Here is a 21,172-nt window from a genome sequence, read left to right on the forward strand (position 1 = left end):
ATTTATATGTAAATTAATAAAAATAAAATGACCAAAAACACAAGTTAAATAGTTTATTTGGTATGCATTACTTCAAAAAGCAAATTAACAACATAAAATAAAATGGCTTTTAATAAGAGTTAAATATAATTTTGCATCTCTTTACTATACACGTGATTTTATTTTCGTCCTTAAATTAATTTTTTTTCCCACTTTCTCACTTGAAGTACGAAATATATATTTTCTCATAATTGATACACAAAATTAGGAAAATAATTTAAGGTCAAAAATGAAACCGCATGTATAATCGATGACGAAAAATTACATTTTACCATGTATTTTTAAGTCGAAAAATCAATCTGATTTATCTCGTGTGGTGATTGTGGAAAAAGGGAAAAAAGAAGAAAAGGTAACAAATATGGGAAAATATCCCCACACACATATATATACTTACCTTAATTGTTTGTAATTGTACCGTAATTGTTTGTATTAATCAAGACACGCATATGATGCGCGTGTACTTTACCTTCCTCTCGCGCCCAACCCACACACCTTGAAAAGTTCACATCGTCACTCTTACGTTTAAGTCTGTCTCTCACAAATTTCTACAAACAGAGTTAGACTCAGACAGTCACCCCTCTCTCTCTCAATGAGAATTTCAATGGCGGCACTCGCGTTGATAGCCAAACAAACCAGTATATACTATGTACTCATGCTCTCAATCCTCTGCACTGTCTCCTATTTCATCGCTATCTGGCAACGCTCCGCCTCCTCCACCAGCATTGAAAACGCAATCCAATGCGATTTTCTCAATCAAACCACCGCAGTCTCTGCCGTCACCACAGCAATCAATCTAGACTTCTATGCCCACCACCAGGCCCAAGACCCGCCTTCCACGGCGGCGCGTGTAATTCACCTCCCGCCTTGTGAATCCAATTTCACCGAGTACACGCCCTGTGAGGACGTGGAGCGGTCGCTGAAATACGATCGGGATAGGAATATATACAGAGAGAGGCACTGTCCGGAGAAGAAGGAGGTGTTGAAGTGTCGAGTGCCGGCTCCGTTTGGGTACAAAGTGCCGTTCCGGTGGCCGGATAGCAGGGACTTGGCGTGGTATGCGAATGTGCCTCATAAGGAGCTGACTGTGGAGAAGAAGAACCAGAATTGGGTCCGGTTCGAGAGGGACCGGTTCAGGTTTCCGGGCGGAGGGACAATGTTTTCGCACGGTGCGGATTCGTATATTGATGATATTGGGAAATTGATCAATCTCTCCGACGGGTCTATCAGGACCGCCATTGATACAGGTTGCGGGGTAAGTACAATTTTGAATTTTTTATCAGACCGATTCAAACCGGTTCAGTAGATTTTCCTCGTGAACCGGACTAAATTTTTTTTTTTGTTGTGTTTTTAATTATTAATCTATTTTTAAAAAAGTTTTACTTAATAATCCTAAATTTTGTATTAGGAATGTTTCGTGAATTTGACTTGTAATTGCAAATTTTGGTGAATTAAACTAATTGATGGTTAATTACAAGAGTTTTTTAGGCATTTCTTAAGGGATTAAGAATGGATTACCTTGCAATAATAATGGCACTCTTGTTGCCTTTTTTATAATGATGAATACATATGATTTACAAGACTTACTTATCATTCCTGAACTAAAAAAGGAAAAGCAATTTTGTGCAATATTTGTTAGAGGATACTATATATGGTTTTGAATAACATCTTCCCTTAAAGTTCAAATTTTACTAGAAAATAAAGAGGTAGAAAGTGGTTCTAGAGTCCAAACCCGTATTGTCTCGAGAGGTCATGAGTTCGATTTTCATATGGAGCAATACTCTTTGTAGTCACACCTTGAGCTTTGAACCCCACTTATTCTATCGTCAAGTGGGAAACTTTTATGCATGTGGGCTTTGACGGAAGGAGTTTAGGTTAATATTGAATATCCAAAAGGCAAACTTCCAAGAAGTCGTTCTCAGTTTAAGAAAAAAAACTTCATACAAACAATTGGGGATTTTTAGGTTAAACCTAACATGCTTATTAGTTGTTAGGGTGATCATTAAATAAGTTGGTCTTTTGTTTGCAAATGAGATTCTTCATTATCAAGTAAAGTGGATTCGAAGGGATAATGATTTCTTTAGTTCCTAATTTTCAGTTAGAGAACATACACCTTTTTCCCTTACAAGTTATCTACAGACTATGAACTTTGCATATTGTGCAGAGTAGACCGTCACTATGCTACCAGCTCCTTTCTGTCATTAGTCTTCCTTATGTAACGTAATTTGCAGAGTGAGGTTTCTTAGACTGATGATGAATAATTCAGGTCGCGAGCTGGGGAGCTTACCTTCTGTCGCGGAACATCCTAACAATGTCGTTTGCTCCGAGGGACACCCATGAAGCTCAAGTGCAATTCGCTCTTGAGCGCGGAGTTCCAGCATTGATTGGAGTTCTTGCTTCCATTAGGCTTCCTTACCCTTCAAGAGCTTTTGACATGGCTCACTGCTCACGCTGCCTCATTCCTTGGGGCCAATATGGTACTTATCAACTAACTCCATTTTTGTATTTTGTGTTCTTTAATCTACATTTATATTGCTTGAGGTTAATTTGACTCAAAAATGTTGTATATGATTCAACAGATGGACTTTACTTGATCGAAGTTGATCGAATTTTACGTCCCGGTGGGTACTGGATTCTGTCCGGACCGCCAATAAACTGGGAGAGATACTGGAAAGGTTGGGGAAGATCAAAAGAGGATTTGCAAGCAGAGCAAAATAAGATTGAGAGTATAGCGAAAAGCCTGTGCTGGAAAAAATTGAAGCAGAAGGGAGACCTTGCTATTTGGCAAAAACCCACTAATCATATCCACTGTAAAGCCAACCGTAGAGTGTTCAAACAGCCAAGCTTCTGCAATCCAAAGAATCCGGACAATGGATGGTAATGCTATTAATTTTCGACTTTCGAGTTGAGTTGATGTTTGATGTTGATGTTCTTTGCATCGGATTCTGACATTGAAGTTCTTTGAATACCATAGATTTGAATTAGGCACAAGTCATGTCATGCCTTGTAGTAAGTAGAATATATGAATTGGTCATCGGTGGAAATCATCAGTGACGTACCTGAGTTTTCGTAACGGTTCAGCTAATCTTATTTAATAGGCTTGATCTGTACTTAATCCTTTATTTATATGATCAGGTACACCAAAATGGAGAAATGTTTGACTCCTCTTCCTGAAGTGTCCAACATTAGAGAAATTGCAGGTGGGCAGTTGGCAAAATGGCCAGAGAGGTCGACTTCAATACCTCCCAGAATCAGCAGTGGGAGTTTGGGTGGAATCACGGCAGAAATTTTCCGAGAAAACACAGAGCTATGGAAGAAGAGAGTTGCATATTACAAGACTCTGGACAATCAACTAGCAGAGCGTGGACGATACCGCAACTTGCTGGACATGAATGCGAACTTGGGAGGCTTTGCAGCTGCACTTGTCGATGATCCTGTGTGGGTTATGAATGTTGTCCCCGTCGAGGCTGAGATCAATACTCTTGGGGTCATCTACGAACGCGGATTGATCGGAACTTATCAGAACTGGTATGCCTTCACTTTGTTTTCCATAATGTGCGCTAAAGAAACTACTTAATTGAAATTCCTTATCCCTAATCAGTGTCATAAAAATCAAACCGTGCTGGCCAGTTGAACGGTAAAACTGGTGAACCGATCACCAATTTGGCACCGTTCAGCTAAAATGTCAGTTAAGCAATCAAGCCGGGAACCCAATCTCTCGTCCGGGTCGATATCCAGCACGATTTTTATAACATTATCCCTAATCATCTGTTTCTCTGTAGGTGTGAGGCCATGTCAACTTATCCAAGAACATACGATTTCATCCATGCTGATTTTGTTTTCACCCTCTACGAGGGCAGGTAATTATACTAATTACACTGCTATACATTTACTTTGATGAATCTTTTACAGATGAAAGACATTGATAAAACTTGCATTTGTTACAGATGTGAAATGGAGGATATAGTGCTAGAAATGGATAGGATATTGAGGCCAGAAGGCAGTGTGATTATCCGAGACGATGTGGATGTTTTGACAAAGATGAAGAATATCATAGATGTTATGCAATGGGATGGGAGGATTATGGACCATGAAAAGGGTCCCCATGAGAGGGAGAAGATTCTTGTTGCTGGCAAACAGTATTGGACCTCACCAGCGCCTAAACAAAATCAATAAAGGAACCTCTCAACACCTTCATGCATATATAAATTGTTTTTTTTTTCCCGATTAATTTAAGATCAAAATTTTTTATATGGGGAATAACGAACAGTCGGAAGATTCATACAAAATGAAAGATTTTTATGTGTGTTGGGGAATAACGAACAGTTGGATAGATTGTTTCGATGACCTATGTTTTGTTGAAGGGAAATTTATATGATCTGATCGATTACGTAAAACATACAATATAACAAGGTAATCGGACTCCTATCAAATGTGGGGAATTATTGCTCGGTCGAGAGAAGGGACAATCTTTCTAGCAATTCAGTTCGTTGAGGGTTCCAACCCTAGCCTTCCAAGTTCCAATAATTGTGAACCAAAGTGGGCAATATATTCAATGTGTTTGGATTGAGAATTTCAATAAGCGAATTCAGGAAATAACATTTTCATCCTCATCGCATTCTAGAGAAATAATAATAATTTAATCTTGTATCAAATATGTGATTAGGCAACAATTAGGAACCGAGTCCCAATTATGGCCCCAGCACATGCAGTAGTTGATCTACTACTAGAATTGCACGCATCTTCTTCTTTTTTTTTATAAGCCACAAATATATATATATATATATATATATATATATATATATATATATATATATAACCAAAGGATTGCACGCATCCTGTTGAAAGAACTTTATACAATAGGAAAATGGTATGTATACATAATATTTGGTATACATAAGATACATAATCTATGTGGCATGCCACATAGATATTTTACACAAAACCCTAAAGACTTAACTATTGTTTTCCCGCTCACATTTTCTCTCTCCTCTATCTCTCCCTCTCATCTCTCTCACGCGTCTCTCTCTTTTTCTCTCACGGCCAAAACCTGATGTCCGTCGTCCGACCACCCATATGACCGCCGGTGCCACCAAAAGAAGCGGCCGGCCCCCAGGAGCAACGCCCAACCATCACTTGCCATCAACGGTTGTTGATTTTGTCGAAAATCCACCATGAAATCATGGGTATCCATGGGACAAAAATCCCAGATCCAATTGATTCCGATGTCGATTTGGTAATCCGACACCACCAATGGACTCCCCTATGTGAGGAGCACCTAGCCCAGCCCTTCGTCGACTGAAACGGCCATCGGAAAATGGAGACCCACGTCGAAGGTATGCTCCAGTGCGTTATTACACTATACATTTGGCAGTGTATTTAGCTTTTTCTGTTTATTGAACATCCTATGTATTACATGTGAAGCTTGATAGTGGGTTATTGCACTGTCATAATGAAAAGTGTAATTATTTTGTTTCATGGTTTGTTTCTTGCCTAGCTTACCAGATATTGTATTTTGCAAATAGTGTTAGTGTATTTAGAACATAGTGTATTTAGCATATAGTGTATTTTGCTGGGCTGCTCCTCGTCATGGTGTTTTTAGCTTTTTCTGTTGATTGAACATCTTATGTATTATTTGTGAAGCTTGGTTTAATACATTACGAATAACTAGTGTATTTAGAGAAGTTGTTCATCGTATACAAATTTTTCTTGTTAAATAGATTGGTATTACTTTGATAGTGAGACTTTATCATTGGGGATTCCCATTATTGTCATGCATGTTGCTTTTACATTAGGTTTTTGTAAGTGTATTTGTTAACCAGTTATTAATGCATTACGAATATCCAGTGTATTTATCCCAAGTTAAATACATTGGTCTTAATTTTGAGTCCAATGATTGATGACACTCTACTATGATAGTGTAATAATGTAAGTGTCAATTAATTTTTGGTCTTCATTTTATATGTCTTATTACATTATAAATTACTAAATTTATGGTTTTATCTAACAAATATATGTTTAAATATTCTTTTTGCAGTGAAGATATGGTTTCACTTGATGATATTGATAGTCAGATCAATATCAATCAAGCTGATAGTGTTAATGATTGTGTTAAGACTGGTGCCGAGACTGCTAGATCAATGTGCCAGTAACAGGAATGTTGTTTGAATCAGTTGATGAGATGTTTAAATTTTACAAGGACTATGGTCAAGTAAATGGGTTTTCAGTCAAGAGGAGATCATTAACGAAGGATGCGAATGGTGATTACATATATCTGATATTTACATGCGGGAGGTCAGATAAATTTGTATCACATTTGAAGAATTCGGTCAATCATCGTGGTCAATCATCTAGGGTGTTGAGTGTTCAAGATGTAGTTTATTGTGTTTTAAATATTTATTACTGTGAAATTTATATGACAGTCAATCTTATTACATTATGTCTTTATAGTGTATTTGTATATAATATGTTAATGCATTACGAATTAACAGGGTATTTAACATAGTTGTTCATGACAGTGTTTTATTACATTGTCTTTCGGTAGAGTAGTTATTACCCATTTGTTAGTGAATTACCATTGTATTTAGTGCACGGTAGTGATAGCATAGTAATTTTTCTTGTTAAATAAATGAGGTTTTTTTGTTATGTCAATGATTTATGACACTCCAGTATGTTTTTCTTCATGGCAGTAGCTTATTACATTATTTTTTAAAAATGTATTCCTTTCACAATTGTTAATGCATAATGTAGTAACAATATATTTACTTACTAATAGTTATGTACATTCATGTAAGGTGTTCATCAGCGAAAGTTATAAGGTCCACTTGCCTTTTAAGCATCCGAACATCGGTAAAATTAACATGGTTCAATTAACATAACTAGATAAATGTTTTGCTCATCATTTCCACTTTTTTGTAGTGGTACACATCTCATGAATACCCATCATCATTAAAAAAGTTATGGATGTATTTTGCCTTCAATTGGTAGATGTCTGTTTGGTCAGCTTCTTCTTTTTGCTCACATTGTTGAATATGCAATCAATTACGTACATGCTTATTAAGCCGCAATCGATTCTGTTTATGCAACCCAATTCACCTAAGTTTCTTTAAATAGTTTATGATAGACTTTATAGGTAGGAAGAACAGCTGAATTTATAGAGATTGAAAGATCACCTCTCGATGTGCAGCTCTGCATGTTTTAAGGCTCCATCCTAGCAAACATCAAGATGGGCAGGCTACTTCATATTTAACATTAAAAATTTGCAAGCGTTCACGCGCAATAGTCAACATCTAGGTAGTAAAATTCACAATAAAGTAGCACCACCTACCTTATCTTTGAGTTCTAATTTTGCTAGTTTGCTGCTTATGTCTTCTTCCTCTATTTTAAAGTTTCATTTCTTTCATTGAATTTCTCCATTGCCTCTCCAAGATCTATCTCTCAGCTTCAAGATCTTCTCATTATCATTTGCTATCGCCTCTCTCCGGAAGGAAACAAATTCAACAAATAGAGCAAAACCAATATTTGGGGTTTTCAAAACTTACCATCTTTCATCTTGTCAAAGGCACGATTTCCTCTGTCATATCGAATCACTATTTGAAGAACAAAGTGAATAGCATGTACCTGGGCATCCCTCGTGAATCACGTGATAACCTGTATTAACCATGGGGGTGCAAAAGAATAATGTCATTACAACCTAATTTAGCAATAGAAAGAGTAAAATTCCATCTCTTTCATTGTTTCCCATAGAAACATAACATCGAGATAGATGGAAGGCAAATCAATCTCTTTACGCAATCCCAGAAAAATCAAAAAAGAAAGAGGGGAAAGATCACTTTCTATTTTCACAACTACAATGGAAGGCTTGGCTTCAGCATTCGCGAACCTCCCTAACAATCAACCAAAAAAATAAAGGAAAACTCTAAAAAGCTAAATCCAAAAGCATACCATAAACTATCCGAACAATCACAATGGAATCATTATGACGGAAATTGAAGACCCGAAGACGAACCTGGCCTGGATAAGGAATTGTAGCGCGGTTGCTTTGTGTGAAGAAGAGGAGAGCTGGTAAGAAATTGAGAGAGACCTGCATCGAGAAGCATAAGAAGAATCAAGCAGAGAGAACAATCGTGAAGGGGAGGCTTATGAAGGCAGTTCATGTCCTGGAACCGACATTAAATTGCAAACTTGAAACCTGGCCTGGATAAGGAATTGTAGTGCGGTTGCTTTGTGTGAAGAAGTGGAGAGCTGGTAAGAAATTGAGAGAGATTGAATATTTTGGTTTTGTATAAAACAAATGCATTACTAAAATGGAAGTGTAATCAAATATTTTGTGGAACCAAGAAGTGGAGAGCTGGTAAGAAATTGAGAGAGATTGAATATTTTGGTTTTGTATAAAACAAATGCATTACTAAAATGAAAGTTACAGATTCAAATAGTTTGAATCTGTAACTTTCAGTTCTTTTAGATTGTATAATATATAGATCTTTCCAGGTTTATCTGTAGTTCAATGCAATAACTGAAGTGTGAAGTGGTCTACCAAGTTTGATTTGTCAATATTGTATACAGTGTATGTAATATTTTGGTTTTGTATAAAACAAATGCATTACTAAAATGGAAGTGTAATCAAATATTTTGTGGAACCAAGAAATCAGCAATCCAGGACACCATGACGAGAAGCAGCCCAACAAAATACACTATATGTTAAATACACTATGTTCTAAGTACACTAAATGCTAAATACACTATTTGTAAAATACAATATCTGGTAAGCTAGGCAAGAAACAAACCATGAAACAAAATAATTACACTTTTCATTATGACAGTGCAATAACCCACTATCAAGCTTCACAAGTAATTCATAAGATGTTCAATCAACAGAAAAAGCTAAATACACTGCCAAATGTATAGTGTAATAACGCACTGGAGTATACCTTTGACGTGGGTCTCCGATTCCGGTGGCCGTTTTGGTCGACGAAGGGTTGGACTAGGTGCTCCTCACGTAGGGGAGTCCATTGGTGGTGTCGGGTTACCAAATCGACATCAGAATCAATTGGATCTGGGATTTTTGTCCGATGGATACCCATGATTTCATGATAGATTTTCGACAAAATCAACAACCGTTGATGGCAAGTGATGGTTGGGTGTTGCTCCTGGGGGCTGGCCGCTTCTTTTGGTGGCACTGGCGGTCATATGGGTGGTCGGACGATGGACGTCAGGTTTTGGCCGTGAGAGAAAAAGAGATAGTCGTGTGAGAGAGAGGAGAGGGAGAGAGAGGAGAGAGAAATATAAAATCTAATGAGAGATAAAAGTGAATGATTTGTAAGGTTTAATTTTTTATTTTTGAAATTTGAAATTGCCTAGTCATTTGCTTACATGACATGCCATGTCATTATGTATACTCATGTATACCAATTTTATGTATGTGTAGCATAACCGTATACAATATTGACAAATCAAACTTGGTAGACCACTTCACACTTCAGTTATTGCATTGAACTACAGATAAACCTGGAAAGATCTATATATTATACAATCTAAAAGAACTGAAAGTTACAGATTCAAACTGATGTTCAATACCCAGTGCCGCTAAGCCGTGGCGGATCCATTCACACCCTTGAGTGTGGGGCAGCTGGCCCCACTCAAATTTTTTTTAGTTGTAAATTATATATATATATATATATATATATGTAGTATATGAAGTGGGTCACCAAATATATGCACTCCCTTAGCCCAATAACTTATCTGACCCAGTTAGAATTTAGAAGTGCAGCAAACAGGTTGACCCAACATCTTTTTCAAATCAAAATCATCATTAGTCATCACTATAAAGTTTTACAAAATAAGCGAATCTGTAAACGGCTTAAAGAACAAAGTTGTGCAATTCAGCACAAGACTTACAAACTCAAGTAAACAGAATCCCTCATGAGTTGCACCATTTTCAGGGATTAAAAAAGCAACTTTATAGCAGCTCAAATCGTCGTAAAACAAACACCAGAACATCATCTTAACTGAATAACATTGTTTTTTATCGGATACAAAAAAACTGTAATGAGATCGTAACAAAAACGGTTCATTCTAGTGGCACTTACAATAAACGCCGGTAAATCTTTCAGTTTTTCAATTTCAGTGGTAGAGAGATACAAAAAAGCCGGTAATACGCCTTTCCTATTGTAACACAAAAAGTAATTATTTGATTACCCCTAATACAAAATTATATTTTATCTTAGCAGAAAAATAAACAATACAGCTCGTGAATCTTGGAAAAAATTATTAGCTTGATATGGACATAACAATAAACAAAGAATCTATGAAAGATAATTTGTTAGTTTGATGCTTGTTTTTCAAAGACATCAATCAAGTATATAATAAACTGGGAATCTCTTCTTGAATAAGCATATAGTCAAGGATACAAAAGCACATAAAGTATTTCTGATTATACCACCAATCACATGGGAATGTAATACATTGCAACAAATAACATAAAACAAATTATTTCAAACAATTGTTCTATAAAATCAACTTCTTAGGAAATATCTAAAGAACGTGAGTCCCAGTAGAAAAGAAAGCACAACTTACCTCCGCAAAGTATCAAATGTTGATACACTTTCATATATACAGAGCTCAAAAATTGCACAATATAAAGTACCCCAACTGTGTAAGTGGAGTTGCCAGAGAGAACAGATTTCGCAGCATTAAATTTTCGAGCCCCCTCATCCCGGATAGATCGTCTGCAATGAAACACACATTAAAGAAATATTACTAAACCTCTTATGATGAAATCAGAATATACAGAAGATTTAAAACATATGATCCGCTTTAGAAGCAATTTCAAATTGTAACTTGGTACGATGTAGATGTGAGATAGGTCATCAACCAAAACCAAAGTTGTAACTTATGTATATTCTTACTTCTAAATGGAATTTGAACTTATGAAGAGTCTAAGTGATGAAGAAATTGAATTTGCAAGCCTAGAACTTCAACGTAGCAGACTTCTTCTACACCTATTGTGAAACCAATGGCTTATATAAGTCAATACTAGCTTTAGTACATATAGAACAAAGCACCAACAAGTATAAAAGATTTACAGAGAGAATCCTCTATTAGGTTTTCATCTAAGATTGATGGGAGAAAGAAAGCTGCTCTGGCCTTTAAAAAGCAACTACCGAAAGTTAATAACCATAGACGGTAGACCATCCTTTTCTGTAATTAACTAGATGTAGGAATGCAAGTAAGTGTTCCAAGAATGTTAACTCAGCAAAGTGTGGCCTCACTGCATGGATGTTGAGTCTCACGTTGATAAAGCTCAACAGAGCATACAAGGAGGGAGGACCGAGGGAAGACAGAGGGTGAAGAAGAGTAACAGAGTAGATGGGTTAGGATTTCGCTCTTAGGCTTTAGAGTTTGTGTGGTGGCGTGGCAGTACTTCCTGATCATCAGATCATTCCAAATTTCCGACAACAAGAACATGATGTATTAGAGAGCTTATAATTCCAAATTACATAACCCTGATCTAAAGATATTAGCTTATGGATTCTACTTCAGACTTCCACAGTACAAGCCTACGTGTCCCACAAGACACCTCTCTGAAATGTTTTTGAAAAACTAATAGACAAGGCTAGAATAAGAAATTCCATGAGATTCTGATTAAATACACATCAACAATATAGCAGCCACTTTTATCTAACAAATATATTCCGATGAAACGTAAATAATAATAAAATAACTAAGATAAATTAGGGGCACGAATGAGAAAAGCTGAACTGCGCCAAGCTTGGCTTTGTTTCCTGAAATACCAAACTCGAACTTGGAGTGAGCCCCGACAACTTATAAAAGTTGTTAAACTCAACCCCTTTCTTGACATTGAATTTGACTAAAAACAGCAGCTAATTTATGAAAATCATTTCAATGAAGTTGGCATAAACTTGTCCAACATATTAGTATAATATAAATGGCAAATAATATCTAGTGCTAATATAATCACATTTTTTCCTCTCAATATTATCGTAATACATTAAGCACAAAAAATACAGAAATATTTAAATATAAAAGACATTAAAATATATACAGACAACAATACCTGCAAGCAAGGCTCAAGTCAACGTGTCTACTAAGCTTGCTATATAATCACATTGGAACTTTCAAGTCTGAGCCTCACGCTCAATGGATCGTTTCATAAGCCATCCTATTTATTCACACTCTCTAAGATTTAAACTGAGGTTTTTCTTCACATCCTAAACTGAAGGTTTTTCTAGTGGTTCTATTTTGTGTTCTGAATGAAACCTAGCACTAATGCTAACATTAGACGGATTTTTTTAACTAAAAGAGGTGGGTCATCAAAAGATTAGGAAAAGACTAAATACACCATCACGGAAAACAAAGAAATATAGAAGATGGAATTACCAAACTTCTGTGGCATTGAACTATTCTGGCTTAACTGAGCAAGGATTTAATAGCATCAAGATGTGGCCGAAGATCATAAGATTGGCTTTGCATCTTTTCAGCCAATCAATAGTGGTAATGGCTATAGGGAATTAATAAACAAGAGGAATGAATTGTCTGGGAATATGTTTGCAAAATAGCTCTAGGCATGGTTTGCACTTTGCACTGGCAGATTATGAAGATTATGATAAGCTTTGTTGAAAATCAAACAAATAGTCACTTGTAATCTGATGGATAGAGAGAAGCTAGCCACTATGTGCAGATTTCTTTGAGGTGAAGGCTTGGATAAAAGAAAATTTAATCCAGTGAAGCAGAACTCGATAACGTTACCACAGCTAAGAATTACATCTCTGCTCTCTTTTAATAAAGCTTTACTGAGGGCATGGCCCTGGAACTCTGGAAGTTTAACATTTACAAGAATCACCTATGGAGAAAGGTGAAAGTAGCCAAATATGGTTTGCATAGCTATGGTTGGATCCTAATCAAAGTAGAGAAGTCCATGGCACTAGAATTCGGAACCATGTCAGGAAAGGATGGGAACAGTGGTCTTCTGTGACTTGCTTCAAGGCTGGTGCAGTGATATCCATTCGATTTGGGAAGCCCACAAACTGGCCAAACTTCTCTAAAATCAAAATGAGGCATGATCAATGACTTAGTCAACTTCTCTAGCACCGGTATTTCATGGTATATTAATTTCTCTGGAGCTGCTCAGGATGGGGAATTGGATTCTTCTATAGGTTCTTAAATGTCCCCATTGGATTCTTCTATAGGTTCTTAAATGTCTCGTACAACACAAGTATGAAGTATCACACCAACCCTCATTTGCCATGGCACAGCATCTGAAAATCTAAAGCCCCCTCCAAATGTTGCATTATTCTGTTAGGAAGTGATTTGGGACCATTTTAATGCTGGAAAAAACTTCCAAGACCTCGGCTTCTAATTGGGAACAGATGCTGTATTCGTGATTCTAACGAAGAAGCTATCAACTATCTAGTGCATCATTGCCCCTGGTCTAAAAAAGTCTGATCAGTAGCTTTGAAACTACTGCATATCAACTAGGAATCATGCCCTACTATGGAGAAGGAATTTGTAGCCTGGAGCACCCCATGGCCCGCACTAACAAGAATTGGAAAAGAATCATTCAGATGCTTCCTCTGCCCAATATTTGGTTGAACTGGATGGAGAGGAATTGTAGGATTTTGAATTCTAAAGAGCCTGGTTTTGACAGTTTGACGGATAGCTGATTTAGTGGCTTTAACTATGGTGTATCTTCCTTTGTAACAATCTTCTTAAGGCTATAAATTTAGCCACTTTGTTATATCTGATTTGCACCAGCTTGGTGCCTCAAACAAATTTCTATTCAAGAGAAGAAAAAAAAGGATAAAAGAAAAGGACACATGTTAATGGCAAACCATGCCATGATCCCAAGACAACCAATTCAACCATCATAGAATAAACAAACATAGGTTACTACCTATATACATCCTAAATACAGTTTCCTTCTGTTGGATATAATACTTCATTACTCAAACCCAAATGGAGCAAAGCCTTCAGAAACTAGCCACTGAAATAGTGCTTATCAAAAAAGTTGAACCGAAAATTTTACCTTGGAAAAAACTCCAAGGTGCGGCATCGTCTTTCAGAGAAGTCCTCTTCTTCTCTTGTAATCACCAACTGTCAAGGTCAGAGCATGTCTCCGACCATCATTCTCCGGGACAAGGTAACCAACAATGGCTTCTATACTCTGCTTCCTTGCCATGAATCCTGGCTGAGATCCCTGCGGCCCACCTAACTTCTGAAGTGCAACCAAAGAGAGAGGAATCTCAAAATTGTGCAAGACATTTGATTCAGTCCCTTGATCCACAGGAGCACCTGTATCAACCAATTTCCCTGCACCGGCAGCAGCTTCCAATGCTGCTGTTGTAGCTGCTAAGGCCTCGGATATTACCCCTCCTGATCCATTAGTGACTGCAGCTGCAACTGTGCCATTGACAACATCACTAGGTGCTACAGCTGCATCTCCACCATTAGGCTTTGAAAGATAGTAGTTCCTTGACTTAGTCCATCTCCTTGAAAAAGGATCATATCCAGCCTCCCCTGCTTTCAAGCCAGTATTTACTGGTTTTAACCCTGATGCATTTCTAAAATTCTCAACCCTATTCTTTCTGTTCATCTCAGCCAGTTTAAGAGCCTTGGAATCTTTCTCCGGTGCTTGCCTGGCTGCCTCCAGTTCCTGCAGTCTAGATTTGATCCTCCCCGCCTCTGCCTCGTCATGCTTACTTTCTGCAATTTCCAACTCCCTCCTTAGCCTCTCCTTCTCAGCTGCAACATTCAATGGCCTTGATGAGGCAGACTTCTTCTCTTGCAACATCTGCTTCACAGTTTCAGGAGAGTAGACAAATGAGTTTATTTTTTTTAATGCATCCTTCTTATCATCCAAATCCTGTTTACTTGGCAAACGGCCGCTAGTTCGCTCTACTTCCCTCACCCATTGTCTAAACTCCTCTTCATTTGGTGCGGAGTCTGATACCATAGCCATCTGCCACCTTGCAGCTGAATTTTCACTGCCCCAGATGCAATTGAGATACTTATGGGTTGTCTTGCTCTCTAGTTTGTAAGCTTTGTCAGGTTCTGTGGCATCGACATTCCGGACCATGCAAAGCCTGTAGACAGGCCCATTCCTTGACCTCCCAATCCCAACCCTAACAAAGCAACCAACAATAACCTCCTCGAACCATGGCTCCATGAACCATTTTGCAAGTTTAGTCCTCCGGATTGTAATCCCCTTTATATCTTCAAATGTTGGCCCATCTGATCCAAGCATACCCCTGTCATCGTCGCTGTCAGCCATTCCACCATCTCCGGTTGACGTTTCATCATCACTGTGAGATCCATTTTCACTGTCACTCTGACTGGAGCTACTTAATGCCGCCGAAATAGTAGTTTTTCTCTTAATTGGTGAGAAGCCCTGCCCTCCCGTTCTTGCTCTAGATGCATCCCGCAACTTACGATGTGCCTCCGGGTCCTGCTGCTTCAAACGTTTTGCTCTCAGCTCATTCAATGCGTCATCCTTGGCAGCTGATCTATCTGCAGATCTAGCTGAAGACCGCACTCCACGAGATGATGGAAGAGGAGGGGTCTCCTTTCTCGATCTGGTGGTTCTTTCATTTTCCCGCTTTGATCTAAATTTCTCTGCTAACTTCTTATCACCTTTCTTATCAGCTCGTTCTGACAGAATCATCTCCCTTTCAAGTTCAGTCAAATGCGAAAGCTCTTCTTTGTCAGCCTCATCCTTGTAAAGATCCTCTCCTACAACAGATTCACCGCTGCTGTCCCCCTCACGATCAGAACCATCATCCTCATAATCACCCTCCCCTTGAATCCCATGTTCATCATCTCTATCAGCATCCAGCCTCTTTTTCAAAGGAACTTGAGACCTTGAGGGCTTCCGGCCAGAATAACCTCGATCACCATCAGAGGCATCATCCCCAGAGTCAGAATACGAACCCTCCCGTCTCCTCTTAGGAGGAATTGAGCGTCGGTTTCTGCCAGCTGTACCTCTTCCTGCTGCCTCCAGCAACATATTTTCTAAATCCGCCTCTTCTGCCATTGTTCACTTCACCTCTCTAGTCTCAGCAACAATTCAGTTCAGCTTCAATCTATAAAATCAGCATTAAAATGAAATCACATAAAGACTAACCTGATACAAGTCATAAATGTGGGATTAAGATTATTTTAAGGTCCTTTCGATTTGGTTCCACGATGCTTAGGTTTTACATCTATCCATAGTTGTTAATATCAGTAAATACTCTGAATTCGTGCGTATCGAGTTGGTATATCGTGAAAGATGAAACAATCCTACAATACCATTCTCGTATGGGGATCGAGAGAAAAATCGGATCGGCGATCCTTACCAAGTTATTATTTGCTTCTACATACAAATCACCCAAAATTGAAGAAGAAAATAACATACCTATAAGCGGACTGCAACTGTTCGTGACGGGAAAGCCAAGACCCGGAAAGGATGCGTTTTAGGGTTAGAATTCCTGTCTATGTCGCAGAGCAGGAGAGAGCGGGAGAAGGAAAGTATGGACTACGTGGACTTTTTATATCGATAAAAAAATCTTTATTATAAATGTGTAATATTTTTGCATAAAGAATTTATTAATTTTTTCAGAACAAAAATTAAATACATCATAGTGGAAGTGGAGTGTTTTGAGTTTATATCAATCAATTAGAATTGTCATGTCCAATCATAATGAATTTATTTTTTTTTCAAGAAAATTTGGTTATTATATAAAATACTATACATTTATGATTTTATATTCTATATACTCGCCCAATCCCAAACAAACAAAAAAAACAACAAAAAATCTCTTGCTATTCAAGTAATTAAGAAATTCAGAAGATAAAATTTAAAATATATCTATAAAAGAAATCATAAATTCATCACAAATTTTAAATATATTTATATATCATATTTTCCTGTAAATGTTGTCAAGAAGAGACTCACAAAATGTTAATTAAAGTGTTCTTACTTCTTACTAAAGTAAATAGCAATCAAAATTATGAAACTAAGTTGTGTAGACTAGAGCAAAGATGCTTCTTTTTTCAAGGTAGATCAAAGCGATTCTTTAATAGCTAAGGATCTAAGCAATTAAGAAAAATCCACTTGGATGATAGCATAATGATAAATTTTTTTGGAGCCAAACTATATAGATTCAAAAGATTTTGTTCTCACTGGGAGCAATATCCTTGTAGCCATGCGTTAGATTTTGTTCCAACTTATTTTGTCGTTAGGTCAGAAATTATGTGCACTCAGGCTTGATGACTCGAGTTTAGACTCATATAAAATGGTCAAAGGGCAAACTTGTATAATATAGTTATCGGTTTAAAAAATGATATAAGCCACACCATGAAAATGATAGACATGAACTATTTTTCTTCATTGTATTATAACCTTCCAAACATATTGAGATAAATAAATTTTATTTTAATGTCTACGAAAATAATAAAGGTTCTCATATCTTCCAATTTGAGTTAATATCACTTTTGGCCACTGACAGATAGATAATGTTACAACTTAGCTCCTCAAATTTCAAACATGTCATTTTGACCACTGATATTACTAAGTTGTTACACGGTTAGAATTTGATAAGGTTCGGTCAGTCAATTTGATGACAATATGCCTATCTAAGACAAATATTTATAATAATTGACAACTACAATTATTACCTTCTGCCTATCTGAGATGAATGACCATCTCTTATCATCAAGTGAGCCAATGTCAAGCAGAAGTTTTCTCAGAAATCAGGACCAAGAGTTTGTGTTCTCTCTCCCCACAACTGTCCAAGCAATTGGGAATATCCCATTATTTCCATTACGTGCCACCACAATTAGCAGTTAATACCTTTATATGGTCTTCAAAAAGCATCCATCTAGACCAATGAGTAGTCTACATCCTGACAGAAAACCACTCTTTAATGCATTCAGGCAGATATACACCTTATGGAATATTGGTGGATCCTCTAGAGTGCGTCTGTCCAACAGGATTGTGCAAGTGGAGCCTCTGTTTGTGTTTAGCAACTCTGCAAAGTAGTTTCTCAAGGTAGTAGATTATTATGTGTTCTTACCCTCTATTATCTCTAAGGCTTTTCTCTTGGCTCTAAATGCATAGGTATTGGTGATATCCAATGCTATATTTTCCTTCACATATGCAACTAGTTGGCCACGACTAACATTGGACTCACTCCTTATTTTGTCCCCAAGTTTTTCTCCAAGCCATTTGAAATTGGCTTGTTTTATGAACATAGATATACCACATCTATGTCTTTTGACATATGTCTTGATTTGGTAGGTTGCCTCACCAGTTACTTGAGAACACCATACCATCCAAGGATAGTTGGATGCACACTTCACTTGACATCTTTTAGGTTCTTTTTTAATAAACCTAATCTTATAACCACCTTGCACATATAAGTGAACTCCATTTCTAATTCAAAGGTAAAACTAGGGGCAGATCCAGCATCAGACATAAGGGGGCAGAACTTAGTGCGGGGGTTTTGAGAGCAACGCCTTTGATTTTTTTTTTTGATTCTATATATATCACTATAATGACGTTAAGGTAAAAGTAAAAATTAAATCCATAAATTTGATAAAACATTTACAATTCTTTTTTTTTTTCTAGTTCTCATGCTTTGATAATATTGCATAATAATCTCATTCGGAATTCGATCATGAGCACTTGGAGTTGTTATTAGTGTTTAAACTTGGTCTATGTAGCTGGGTCCAACACATATGAGGCTAATTTAATGTTTATTTTTCTTTCTCAATATTTAAGAGGCAAAATCCATTAGTAAATTTATTTTTCTAAAAATATATGTACTAATAAAAAAATATTTAAGAAGAGGCGGCCGCTCACCCTTGGAATTAACTTTCTTACCCTCACCTGCACCACCCTCATCAATAGAAAATGCTAAGCTCTCTAGTTCATCAAACTCGTACACCATCTTGAAGTCTGGATCATCATCACAGTTGCTAAACTAGACTTGTCACCATCAACTCAATCTCCATCATCTCCACTATCTCCAACTCCATCATCCCCATGTTCATTATCTACACCATCAGTAGCATTACCTCCATCATCAATTTCATAATCAATAACATAATCAGTTCCATCATCACTATGATACGCACAAAATGAAGAACAGAGGAGGGATTGCAGAAAAGAAGAGACTAGAGAAGAAGAGAATAGAGAAGAATTAGACTGAAGATACTTTGTAGAATAACTGTCTACCATTTCCCTCCTCTAAGCCACCTTTACTGCCTTACTAATTAACTGATGCAATGTAACTACTGATAAAACGTGCATACAGGTGCAAGTACTAACTCATGCAACCACTAATGAAACAATTGGTAACAACAACATTGCAAAACTACCCATGACCCAATCATAACTACCCATGATACCTTCTCATCTCCTCAAATGTTGGAACCATAGTGGATGGCAGGTACCAATCTTAGACGTATCAAACCCCATCACTCGGAATATCCTTGTCTGCAAGGATAAACTCTGGAGATGACTTAGAAAGTCTCCAATGATTTTCCCACATTGCATCCTCTCTAGGTGCTCCCTTCCACTTAACCAGAATTTTCATTTTTGGGCGATATGTACCCTTAAGAAATTTGGGATAGTTTCATCAGGAGGTGGGGTTGGCTCTTGTGGATGGTAGTCAGGGACTAAAACATCTTCAATCATGAAAAGTCGGGGTTGGGTATATCAATGGCCGAGTGTGTCTGTTTCATCACAGTAGTAAGGGTTTAGGATGTACCCTTGTCTCTTCGCTCTTTGGCTTTTTGACCTGTAATCTGTTTAAATGATGTTTTTGAGGTGTTAGGGAAAGGGTTGGATTTCTGGTGAGGTGGTGGTCCAAGGAGATCGACAGTAGTGGTGGTGGTAGAATTGCAGTTTTGTGTAGTAGTAAGGGTTTAGGATGTACTACTGGTGAATAAGAAGTGTGGAAAAGTGCTGAATTTTTTGTGTATGGTGTTGCGTTCTTCAATCAAACGAGCAACTCCGATTGCCTTAGATAATGTACAAGGTTTCCTTATGTTGACATCAAGACAGACTTCATCTTTGAGGCTTGCTATAAAACACCCAATTACAAAAATGTTCAGGTAAATCATCAATGAGGTGAGAGATCTTTTCAAACTCCTCCATGAGAGCATCCACTATCATGGTTTGTTTAAGCCTTGTGAGTGCCTCGGACGGATCATCAAATTCGGTGGGTCCAAAGCGACGTAGCAAATCCTTAGTGAAATCATCCCAAGTTAGCGGGACTTTCGATTTTGTGAGTCAACGATGCCATTGTAAAGCAATACCTTCAATGAAAACTTCGGGACCATCACATAAACAAAGACATAAACAGATACCCACTAAAATCATAAACTATTATACTAACCCTCAATGAAAACAAAAACCAGAAGAATAAATAAAAAATAACGTCAGAACAACCGAGAAACGCACTCTCAATCGGTGATTAAACTCGATCTACCATACCTGAGCAAGCAACTATCTCAAAACCAAAGAGAATCTGCAACGCAGCAAAGTATAAAGAAGACAAATATTTTTTTCCTAAAAGGCGGACTATCATTAAGGTTTGCAAGATATAACCCTATAAGTCTATAACCCCAAATTTTCTCTTAGATTTTTCCCTCCTAGATTACTCTCAGATTCCTGCCAATCATTGTAAGCCCTAATCCACGTGTCAACCTACAGATGCATGTAACGGTGACACTGACACATCATTTCACCGTTTGCCATGTCATGTTTTAAACGGTTTCCATCCAATCAATGTGTCATGTCATCAAATTGATTGACCGAACCTTAGCAAATCCTAAATGTGTAATAACTCAGTCATATCAACAGTCAAAATGACACATTTGAAACTTGAGGGGTTGAGTTGTAATATGATCTATTTGTTAGTAACAAGTGACATTAACCCCTTCCAATTCGGATTGAGGGGGGTGTCGGTGCAGTTATGCACTGGTTATTAACCGGTTCAGCTTTGAAGCCGTTAGATTTGAGAGTATTGATTTGACGATGATAAATCTTTCACCTTTCCCAATTATCTATCTTCATCTTTATCCCCATGTTTAGGTTCAGACTCTACAGTTGTATTCTCTTGTAAAAACAAAA

At 37.4% G+C, this 21,172-nt stretch overlaps 3 protein-coding genes across 11 annotated transcripts; 1 reads left to right on the forward strand and 2 right to left on the reverse strand.

Moving 5' to 3' along the window:
* Positions 1–576: 576 nt before the first annotated feature.
* On the forward strand, positions 577–4,364 carry LOC120004036 (probable methyltransferase PMT15). Its single transcript, XM_038853251.1, has 6 exons — positions 577–1,291; positions 2,303–2,513; positions 2,616–2,913; positions 3,172–3,564; positions 3,819–3,896; positions 3,984–4,364. The coding sequence occupies exons 1-6, from the start codon at positions 629–631 to the stop codon at positions 4,210–4,212; spliced, it is 1,872 nt and encodes a 623-aa protein (XP_038709179.1). The 5' UTR covers positions 577–628; the 3' UTR covers positions 4,213–4,364.
* Positions 4,365–7,106: 2,742 nt separating this feature from the next.
* LOC120004040 lies at positions 7,107–8,301 on the reverse strand. 8 transcript variants are annotated; one of them, XR_005469449.1, is made up of 3 exons: positions 8,045–8,295; positions 7,364–7,922; positions 7,107–7,246 (listed from the first exon to the last, which is right to left on the reverse strand). XR_005469449.1 is itself a non-coding variant. In XM_038853258.1 (3 exons), exons 1-3 carry the CDS (start codon positions 8,190–8,192, stop codon positions 7,613–7,615), a joined length of 276 nt encoding a protein of 91 aa, XP_038709186.1. In that variant the 5' UTR covers positions 8,193–8,295; the 3' UTR covers positions 7,115–7,612. The 8 variants fall into 8 exon arrangements, 2 of the variants coding, with proteins under 2 accessions (XP_038709186.1, XP_038709185.1); XR_005469452.1 differs by having other exon boundaries at positions 7,115–7,922; positions 8,045–8,119; positions 8,228–8,301; XR_005469450.1 differs by having other exon boundaries at positions 7,115–7,686; positions 8,045–8,119; positions 8,207–8,301.
* Positions 8,302–10,394: 2,093 nt separating this feature from the next.
* LOC120004035 (protein RTF1 homolog) lies at positions 10,395–16,572 on the reverse strand. Of its 2 annotated transcripts, none has more exons than XM_038853249.1 (3): positions 16,448–16,572; positions 14,081–16,133; positions 10,395–10,763 (listed from the first exon to the last, which is right to left on the reverse strand). In XM_038853249.1, exon 2 carries the CDS (start codon positions 16,082–16,084, stop codon positions 14,114–14,116), a length of 1,971 nt encoding a protein of 656 aa, XP_038709177.1. In that variant the 5' UTR covers positions 16,085–16,133; positions 16,448–16,572; the 3' UTR covers positions 10,395–10,763; positions 14,081–14,113. The 2 variants fall into 2 exon arrangements, with proteins under 2 accessions (XP_038709177.1, XP_038709178.1); XM_038853250.1 differs by having other exon boundaries at positions 14,081–16,126; positions 16,448–16,555.
* Between the last annotated feature and the right edge of the window lie 4,600 nt (positions 16,573–21,172).

Source organism: Tripterygium wilfordii, chromosome 8 (assembly GCF_013401445.1).
Source record: "Tripterygium wilfordii isolate XIE 37 chromosome 8, ASM1340144v1, whole genome shotgun sequence".
Taxonomy (NCBI): Eukaryota; Viridiplantae; Streptophyta; class Magnoliopsida; order Celastrales; family Celastraceae; genus Tripterygium; species Tripterygium wilfordii.

What these genes read in the sequence shown, in the direction of transcription:
- LOC120004035 (XM_038853249.1), bottom strand. Translation starts at nt 16,084, where the DNA reads ATGGCAGAAGAGGCGGATTTAGAAAATATGTTGCTGGAGGCAGCAGGA.
- LOC120004040 (XM_038853257.1), bottom strand. Translation starts at nt 8,192, where the DNA reads ATGAACTGCCTTCATAAGCCTCCCCTTCACGATTGTTCTCTCTGCTTG. An exon ending in CAATTCCTTATCCAGGCCAG is followed by an intron (nt 7,923 to 8,044) that starts GTTCGTCTTCGG and finishes GTTGATTGTTAG; the next exon opens with GGAGGTTCGCGAATGCTGAA.
- LOC120004036 (XM_038853251.1), top strand. Translation starts at nt 629, where the DNA reads ATGAGAATTTCAATGGCGGCACTCGCGTTGATAGCCAAACAAACCAGT. An exon ending in CATTCCTTGGGGCCAATATG is followed by an intron (nt 2,514 to 2,615) that starts GTACTTATCAAC and finishes ATGATTCAACAG; the next exon opens with ATGGACTTTACTTGATCGAA. An exon ending in AAGAATCCGGACAATGGATG is followed by an intron (nt 2,914 to 3,171) that starts GTAATGCTATTA and finishes TTATATGATCAG; the next exon opens with GTACACCAAAATGGAGAAAT.